Genomic DNA, 9,838 nt, shown 5'->3' with positions numbered 1-9,838 from the left:
CGAGCTAGGGTTTTTAGGTTCCTGTGCGTCGCCCGGTGCGGAACCGGCATAGGGAACATTAGGAGTGCAGGGACACTGGCTCAGCGGAGTTCTGGAGGTCTCCACTTCCCTATTCCCTATTGCAGGGCCCACCATTGTTAATGTTACCCAGGTTCCCCCTTTATTATTTAAATTCGCCTTACTGGAGGCGGGGTTTCCAGACTACTGTATGTATAACGTGTAATACCTAAATTCGCCAGTTGGAGGCGGCGTTTCCAGCTGCACATTTTATTATTTAAATTCGGCCCACTGGAGGCGCTGTATCCAGGGTCACGGGTGTCTTATGGTTTCGCCTTGCGGTACTCGCTGCGTCCAGACACACGTGACCGTGACACTTATATAGACAGGTGTGTGCCTTTACAAATCAAGTCCTATCAGTTTCATTAACCACAGCTGGACTCCAATGAAGGAGTAGAACCATCTCAAGGAGGATCACAAGGAAATGGACAGCATGTGACTTAAATATGAGTGTCTGAGCAAAGGTCTGAATACTTATGAACATGTGATATTTCAGTTTTTCTTTTTTAATAAATTTGCACAAATGTCTACATTTCTTTTTTTTCAGTCAAGATGGGGTGCAAAGTGTGCATTAACTGTGTTTTTATTAGATAGAGAATGAAGTTTTAATATTCCCTATAACAACCAAAAGATCGATATGATCCGTGAGAGACGGTTTCGATTAACCAATAACGTAATGTTTCTGATAGCAATGAAGATAATGACATAGAACATGCGTAATCTACAATGACTTGCAATAATTTTAGATGGAAAAACACAAGTGACGTAATGTAAGTGGAAAAGACTTAATTTTCTCTATAAAATAAAAACCATGCTGTTCCGCCAATAAATCAGAAATCATTTTGAGACTCAACTGCTTCTGTTCAGACTCCCCACATCTTCTGTTCTGATGTTTGTCAATCTCTACTAGTCTCTAATTTCTGGTTCCATCTGGACACAGGAAATGGCCTCAACCAGTGTTTCCAAATGGAGCAGAAAGTGAAGGACTGGACATATGTCGGGATGGGATCTGCAGGGGATCATTGAGGGTGTTACTTTTTTTATTTTTATACTAGGCAGCCCTTAAAAAAAAAAAGTTATTATAACCCCCTATAGATCCAAAGATTTAAAGGTGATTGATTCAATGAATTTTTTTGTTTGCTTTACCAGTCTTCTCCGTCCAACCCAGACCATCATGAAGACGTCTTTCACCTATGACTTGTCTTTGCGGATTTTGATGCACAGACATATTAGGCTCCACTTTATCCCAGCACATCCTGATTATGTTCACAAGACCCAAATCCTGGAGCCCCCTTTAATAATGTCAAATAGTGGTCCAATAAATAGTTGTATAATATAGTGCTCCATATAAAGTGGTGCCGTAAATAGTAGTATAACATAGTGCTCCATATAAAGTGGTGCCATAAATAGTAGTATAATATAGTGCTCCTTATAAAGTGGTGCCATAAATAGTAGTATAATATAGTGCTCCATATAAAGTGGTGCCGTAAATAGTAGTATAATATAGTGCTCCATATAAAGTGGTGCCGTAAATAGTAGTATAACATAGTGCTCCATATAAAGTGGTGCTGTAAATAGTAGTATAATATAGTGCTCCATATAAAGTGGTGCCGTAAATAGTAGTATAACATAGTGCTCCATATAAAGTGGTGCCATAAATAGTAGTATAATATAGTGCTCCATATAAAGTGGTGCCGTAAATAGTAGTATAACATAGTGCTCCATATAAAGTGGTGCCGTAAATAGTAGTATAACATAGTGCTCCATATAAAGTGGTGCCATAAATAGTAGTATAATATAGTGCTCCTTATAAAGTGGTGCTGTAAATAGCAGTATAATATAGTGCTCCATATAAAGTGGTGCCATAAATAGTAGTATAATATAGTGCTCCATATAATGTGGTGCCATAAATAGTAGTATAATATAGTGCGCCATATAAAGTGGTGCCATAAATAGTAGTATAATATAGTGCTCCATATAAAGTCGTGCCATAAATAGTAGTATAATATGGTCACAGAAATAACTTGAATCTGACAAAAGTAATAATAAATCAAAAATCTATAAAAATGAACAAATGAAAGTCAGACATTGCTTTTCAACCATGCTTCCACAGAATTTGTAAAAAAATAAAACTCAGGAAACAGGCCAGGACAGAAATGATGGGACCCTTAACTTTTGTTGCACAACCTTTTAAGGCAATCACTTCAATCAAACGATTCCTGTAACTGTCAATGAGACGTCTGCGCCTCTCCACAGGTATTTTGGGCCACTCCTCAAGAGTAGTATAATACAGTGCTCCATATTTAGTGCCCAATATAAAGCTTTGTCCTCACTGACAGCTGCACTAAGGAGGATTGCGTCTCTATTACCTGGGGCAAAATACCTCCCTGCCTGGAATCTGGTTACTCACTCACTGCTCTTCCTTTCTTTCCTCAGGCGCGCATATGACACAAACACTACAAGAGTTATCCCATACATTGTAGGAAAGTTTCTGTGAAGTGCCGGTGAAAGTCTTCTGAGGCTACAAAAACACTTTGGAATATACATATATACCAATACTATGTACATACATGTACTATGGTGATAGAACAAGTACGTATTCATCGGAAGTCTGAATGAGGCCTTAGTCCTATTATTCCTCCGTCATTTAGATTACACAATAATATCACGTTGATAGCGCTGCAGACAATCACCGAGCTCAGCGCACAGGCACAAACCCTTAGAGCTGCTGAGCTCAGCGATTGGCTGCAGCGCCGTCAGCCTCATGTCAGTACTGCACACAATAACAGTATCAGGAGCAGCAGTGGAAACCAGTCACTGGACCAGGGAAGGGTGAGTAAAGAACAATTGGGAAAAGCCTTTAAGTAAATTTCTGGCCACTCATTGGGTATGTGCAGACGTTGAGTCTTTGCAGTGGATATTTCTGCATTCAAAAAACACGTCTCTTGGCAGGAAAAACGCAGAGTATAATGCACACATTTTTCAATTCCATTTTTTATGCTTTTTTATTGCGCATTTTTTTAGCAATTCATTTGAATGGGTGAAAAACGCTGAAAGAATCGACATGCTGCAGATCTGAAAAGACGCATGGTAAAATACACAACGTAAGAAGAAAAAAGCATAATGTGCACGAGGTTTCAGAAATCTCAGTCATTTTTCCTGGTACTGTAAGGGTGTGTGCACACGTTGCGGATTCTACTGCGGATTATTCCTCGCAGATTTGGCTAAATCCGCAGGTCAAATGACCTGCGTTTTACCTGCGGATTTAGTGCAGATTAGCCTGCGGTTTTCCCCTGCGGTTTGACACCTGTAATGGAGCAGGTGTCAAACCACTGCGGAGTCTGCATGAAGAAGTGACATGCTGTGGATTTAAAACCGCTGAAAAATCCGCAACGTGTGCACTGCGTTTTTCATTTTCCATAGACTTAAATGGTACTGTACAACGCAGCAGAAGCTGCTGCGGATCTGCAGCAGAATCTGCAACGTGTGCACATAGCCTAAAACACTGCATTTTCTTAAGTACAAAAACACACTGAAAAAAAAATACTGAAAAAAAACCACTAAAAAAGAAAACACTGAAAAAAAACACTGAAAGAACAGTTGCAAAAAATCAGTGCGTGAACAAGCCCCATAGTCTTTTGAGATGACGCTAGGAAGTAAATACCATCAGAGATCGGGGACGCGTCTGATTAGGAGTTGCTGGAGGTCAATTAGGGTGAGGGTTTATTGTGAAGGGAATCGGTCTCTATTATTCTACCTGTGCCTGCTTTATTGTGAAGGGCATTAAGGGCCCGTTACACATAGCGATATCGCTAGCAATATCTCTATAACGTCACTGGTTTTGTGACGCAGCAGCGATATTGCTAGCGATATCGCTGTGTCTGATACTTACCTCCGACCGCTCCCCCGCTGGTTATCGCTGATCGCGCGAGAACGTCCTGGACCATTTCTCGTCGTCAGCTTCCTGCTGTGGCGACGCGTGGACGCGGGCGGGAGGACGTCAGGATCGTCTCGTCTGACAGGTAAGTAGCGACCCCCGACCGCTGCTATGTCGCTGGTGAGATCTGCCTGTGTGGCAGCTCACTAGCGACCACTTAGCGGTGCACCAGCGATCCTGACCGCGTCATATCGTTGTCGGGATCGCTGGTGCATCGCTAAGGCTACTTTCACACTTGCGTTTTTTTGCTGCGTGCTTTTTGCACACACAAACGCATGAAAAAAACGCATCATGCGTTTGTGTGCATTTTTTGCGGGTTTTGGTGCCTTTCTTAAAAAAAAATGCATGCTTTTTTTGCGCATACGCGCACCCATACGTGCACCCATAGACTTTAATGGGTGTTTTGCTGTAAAAAAAAAAAAAAAAACGCATTGCGTGCGCATGCGTTTTTTTGGGGCAAGTCGGACGCACAAAAAATGCAACCGGAAGCATTTTGTGCGCCCGAGCGCACACTGCAAAAAAACGCAGGCGCATACAAACGTGTACGTGCGCATATGTATGCGCACATATGTTAAAGTATAGCGGGAAAAACGCCTGCTTTTTTGCGCTAAAAAGCAGCGCAAAAAAACGCAAGTGTGAAACCAGCCTAAGTGTAACGGTACCCTTAGTCCGAAACTAAGGAAACCCCACTGGTGAAATCTACATGTACATGTGGTATCTTGAAAATCCAGTTCTCTAAATACAAGGGAGAAGAATAAATAGCACAATGACAAAAAAGAAAAAAAGGAAGCCGGGAAAAACCCCGGTATTGTGTAAGATCCTGAGCAGTCGCCTGTCTATAAAAGCAGCCGCCCGTCTGCAGGCAGATCAGTAGCTACGAGCACACAGGAATCAGGACGTCTCCAGGACTTCTTATTTTCTACAGCTTTTCTTTTTAAGGTATTATCATTTTTCCTTATTGCGCGTTTTATGTGTCACCTAGACATATTTGTGTCGGTCTGGATCTATTCCCTATATATTTATGTTGTATATTTATCTCTACAGACATAATGGCAGAAGTCCCAGAATATAATGACATTTCAATGGAGTACAGGTAATAAAAGAAGGTCGGGGCTTGTATTAGGATATGCACAGGGCTATGCAGAGCGCTCAGTGTGCTGCCGTAATAACTATAGGAGAGAATATCACCGTGATGTAACATAACACACATGCTTTACATAATTTAAAAAAAGAATAAAAAAAAAATTATAAAAAAAAACAGAAAATCCGTCATTTGTACAGGGTGAAAAGATGTAAAAGATGTTATATCTAATATACATGTTACACAGAGAAATATTAGTTAAGTTCTAAAGAATTTTGGAGGCTTCGGGCTACAGAATAATCAGGTCTTACATCACAATGTTTTATTGCCTTTTCCTTGCAGTGAGCATGTGGAAGACTTTTACACTGATGAAGTATCCATCAAAGCGAAGGTAATGGACATTTGATTTTATATTTTAGTTTACTGAGGATTATTTTTTATTGAGTAAAAAGTGTTTGAAATGAAAAGTTGATACTAAAATAAAAATTTTTTGCATTGTTGCAGCAATTTTGTAAAACTTTAGACGATTTAAGGGTTTGGCCACTACATTTATTTATTGATAGACCATCCTTAGAATAGGATATCGATCTCTGATCGATGGGGGTGTGACGTCCGGTAGGAAGTTTTCGGAGACTGAGGAAACACAGCAGCTCCATTACCTCCATAGTGGCCGCGTTGGGGTACTACAGATCCACACCCACACCCATACGGGAAGGATCTGCCGTAATCGGCCACAGCCATTGTACTTTTGAAAGTGTTCCTGCGTTCTGATAACCCATTAATAAAAATGTATCAACACTAGTGCATAGGGAATCAGCTTGGATCTCTCATATTTTAATTTCCCCTTGAAAAAATAAAATTGGCAATTTGATTGGCCGCTACGGACAACCGCTACACTTTTCTCATGCACTAGGTTCTGAAAAATATCCTAGAGAAGAATGCAATATGTTAATGGACAATTTATTAAAATTAATAAATGTACAGATACATCCAATAATATCATCTATGCTCTCTTCCACAGACGATATTTTTGCATTGATCATAATAAATTTTTCATTTTGCCGGTGTCGAATGTTCAAGAACTAAAACAGTTCCTATGCGGACAACAGATCTTTAAGGACCATTCCAATAACAAACCTGTAATTTTTTTCTCTCCAGACCAATAAGAAGCATCTACAATGGAAACACCATGAGGAATGTTGGTCAACTTATCTTCCTCAAATAAAGCCTGAGATAAGAAAGCCCGAAAAACCAATGAGCTGCTTCAAGAAAGTCGTAATGCTTGTGGTAGTGGTGGAAAAGCTGAAGGGAATAAAAGGAATTGATAAGTTGAGCTTTTTCAATGATGATGACCTGTTGAATCACATCCTTGTGCATGGTAAGATCATTCACAATTATTCAAAAATTACCTTACCGATAATATGTCATTTTTTTACTTTATGTAAATGTCGCTTTTCCCCTGAATCCGGCGTTGTTTTCCCTTTGCTCCTGCGCTGCTTCATTCCTGAGATACAGCCCCTTCTTCCTTGTATGTAAATCGAGCCTTGTTATCAGAGTGGGTGTGGTCAGGAACTCTTCTCTGTGGGAGACCACGCCCAGTTAGCTAACAAGACTAAATTTACCTACAGGGAAGAGAGGGCCATATCTCAGGAATGGGGAGGCACAGAAACAAAAGAGGAACATCGCCAGATTCAGGAGAACAGCAGAATTTATTCCAGTTAAAAAAAGTTACACATTTATGGGAAATGACACGTCCCTTTTAATAAATAAGGGTCTTATTAAGGTAAAACAATAATGACGTATTGCCAACTGATTTCATTGCACCCTATGTAAAAGTATTTTTTTTTAAATTCTAGGTTGTTAACATATAAGATAAATGCATACTTATGATAGTAACAATTGCTATGTATTTAGTTCACAATCATTTTGATATGTTGCATTTTCTCCACTACCAAGTTGTAACTCTTATCAGAGAGAGATGTCGTCGATATATCGGTGCATGAATTACTGATAAAATTAAATACTTGTTTCATTTTTTCTTATAACAGAAGACATCACTTGCAGTTCAGTTGAAACGCAAAATGCAGTCAGCACTCAATTTCTGTACAATAAGACGACAGTGCACGTTATTCGTGACCAAAGACAGAAATGCTTAACTCTGCAAGAATTCCAAGGCAATGCCCGTCTTTTGGCCTTGTTTTTACAAGGGCAGAATATTCAGCAAGAAGGTAAGGCTTTACTTACAGATATTAATTTTGTATTCTAAAAAATAATGTATTTCACAAAATATTTGCGTCTAAAATATTGCGTGATTTTAACACTTTGGCTTCTCTTGCAGCAAAAATAAATGTGGGCACCTACTTTACAGCAAAACCTGATCTAGAGAAGCGTCCAGTCACATTGGGTATTGCGGGACGCCAACTTTATTTGTGCTGCACTCCTGAAGAGGGTACGACAGATCCCGTCCTAAGCCTAAAGGTCAGTACATCCCTCCATTCATTGTCTATGGGAAAATCCAGTCATGGCTTCATTATAATGGAGCATTTCAGAGCTCTGTTCTTGGGATTAGTGGAGGTCTCAGTCTCACAATGATCAGCAGTTCATTACCTTATCCATATATATGTGATAACATTCATTGTTGGGAAAAATGCTTTAGTAAATGTAGTAACAGATATTCTGGAGCCACAAGCTGGACACTTGGGGACAAAAATGATGTCCAAAATGCAAAAGTTGTCACACTTGACCTATGGTGGCTTTTTGCTCTTTGGCCCCAGTAGTGAAACATGTTCAAAAAGGCATCATGACCTATCACCGCAAGACAACTTTAGTATAATGAATGCCATAAATTAGTGTACATTGCAGCTGAAATCAATGCCAAATTGGGATTGTCAAAGATTTTATCTTACGGCACATGGGCAGCCCAAAAAATGTACTTCTTATCAAATTTGGCAGATCTTAGGGCATGTTTCCGTGTTCAGTATTTGCTGCGGATTGGATGCTGCGTACAGCTGCAGCTTCCAATCCGCAGCGGCCAGATGTTACAGCATAGTGGAGGGGACTTTATGAAATCCCATCTCCACTATGCATTCAAAGACGCAGGTGGCAGACCTGCGTAACCGGACATGCGGTGCAACCTTATAGACAGCAGCATGTCTATTTATCGTGCGGAGACGCTCAGTCTCCGCAAGTTAAATATCACCATCTATGTATTGGATGCGGTGATTCCGCGTGGTGCAATTAATACATGCGGAATCACCGGGCATACAAAAGCCGGCAACGCTTTGGACGGAGCTGCGTCCAAAGTGCTGCCTAAATGGAACATGGAAACATACCCTTACTCCGACAGGCTTTAGGTTCAAGACTAGCATGCAAAATATTAATCCATAAAATTTCAACTTAGTTTAGATTTGAGCTTTGACCTTCTTGGGCTGGGTGTTTGGTGATGTCTACATTGTTATTAGATTGGGGAGAAAAAAATGTCAAAGGTGTTGAGCCTCCCCATACACATAGCCTATTCTGTCGATAACAATGGTTTTGGTCAACACTCTAATATGCACAGTAGTCTTAGACAATTGATTGCCGGGAAAGTTAAGGATCCGGCACGTCTGAATTCAATCTGGCGATCCTTTTGTTCTCCTGGAGATAAGTCTCCAACAATCATGTCTGGTGGCGGGACTCAGAGAACACAGGAGCTCTTAACCGAACAAGCGATCCCTTGTGTGGACGGATGATCGGCCGAACCATGTGATGTGTATGGCGGACTTTACACTTCCTGTCTCGCTATATGAATTAGGGATCCCTTCAATTACATTTCTTTTTAGATATTTGGTGAATGTCTTTATTCCTGGAGTTTCCTAAATTTCTCTTTTGTGTCTTTCCTTTAGGAAGTGGCCGACATTAAACAAAAACAGAGCGATGACTTGTTACCCTTCATCTTCTACAAGAAAGCGAGCAGCACTAGGTACAACTCCTTTGAATCCGCCGCCTTCCCGGGCTACTATATCAGCACATCTCAGCAAGAGCGGCAGCCGGTGCAATTAATCCCGGAGAACAATCAAACCTTCCTGCAAGATTTCATAATGAATCCAAATTTATAGTTTGCGATCCAACCATTGTGTATATGTACCGTGTACATATTGTAATTAATTCTTTCAATCTGTATATTATTATTATTATTTATTGTTATAGCGCCATTTATTCCATGGCGCTTTACATGTAGAAAGGGGTATACATAAAAACAAGTACAATAATGTTGAACAATACAAGTCATAACTGGTACAGGAGGAGAGAGGACCCTGCCCATACCAACACTTCTGGCCACAATTTTGAGACATTTGTAAAATTTCCCCCAACATCGTCCTGAAAATAATGAACGACTGAATGAAAATTTTACATAAATTTCACCTTAGTGTCTCGCTCATAGAGAAAAACCGTACAAAGCGTCCTTAGAAATAACAGAATCTGTTGTATTAATAAACACTTTCATAAAGTTTCATTTCTCAGTGAGAGAAGAGATCAGTAGCTCCATGAAGAGTTAATATATTGTGTAAAGCTATATTTAATATTATTATTTTATATTACATAAAAGTTTATATTTTTTTCCGTTTTGTATTTTGTCTATAATTTGTAATTTATTATTTTATGAAAAAAAATGCTGCTTTTATACTATTTCAGGATGCATTAATAAAAACATTAATTAAAATATACTGTACAGTGTTAATATATGGAATTGTTATATTAAAGAAACACACTTAAAAAAACAA

The 9,838-nt window shown here is 39.7% G+C and overlaps 1 protein-coding gene across 3 annotated transcripts; it reads left to right on the top strand.

The window, feature by feature from the left end:
* Nucleotides 1-2,787: 2,787 nt before the first annotated feature.
* On the top strand, nt 2,788-9,838 carry LOC141100307 (interleukin-1 beta-like). Of its 3 annotated transcripts, none has more exons than XM_073588691.1 (7): nt 2,788-2,889; nt 5,039-5,087; nt 5,418-5,466; nt 6,234-6,453; nt 7,124-7,303; nt 7,414-7,553; nt 8,960-9,838. In XM_073588691.1, the coding sequence occupies exons 2-7, from the start codon at nt 5,044-5,046 to the stop codon at nt 9,170-9,172; spliced, it is 846 nt and encodes a 281-aa protein (XP_073444792.1). In that variant the 5' UTR covers nt 2,788-2,889; nt 5,039-5,043; the 3' UTR covers nt 9,173-9,838. The 3 variants fall into 3 exon arrangements, with proteins under 3 accessions (XP_073444792.1, XP_073444791.1, XP_073444790.1); XM_073588690.1 differs by lacking the exon at nt 2,788-2,889 and adding an exon at nt 3,831-4,079; XM_073588689.1 differs by lacking the exon at nt 2,788-2,889 and adding an exon at nt 4,820-4,933.

The sequence above is a fragment of the Dendrobates tinctorius genome, unplaced genomic scaffold, assembly GCF_039654945.1.
Source record: "Dendrobates tinctorius isolate UK_male_01 unplaced genomic scaffold, ASM3965494v1 ptg000104l, whole genome shotgun sequence".
Lineage (NCBI taxonomy): Eukaryota > Metazoa > Chordata > Amphibia > Anura > Dendrobatidae > Dendrobates > Dendrobates tinctorius.
The sequence above is the reverse complement of the archived record's forward strand: the minus strand, read 5'-3'. Positions and strand labels throughout refer to the sequence as shown.

Excerpts from the sequence above, each read along its gene's own strand:
- LOC141100307 (XM_073588691.1), top strand. The coding sequence starts at position 5,044 with ATGGCAGAAGTCCCAGAATATAATGACATTTCAATGGAGTACAG. Across the intron at positions 7,304-7,413 it reads GCAGAATATTCAGCAAGAAG|CAAAAATAAATGTGGGCACC; the intron begins GTAAGGCTTTAC and ends CTTCTCTTGCAG. Across the intron at positions 7,554-8,959 it reads ATCCCGTCCTAAGCCTAAAG|GAAGTGGCCGACATTAAACA; the intron begins GTCAGTACATCC and ends TCTTTCCTTTAG.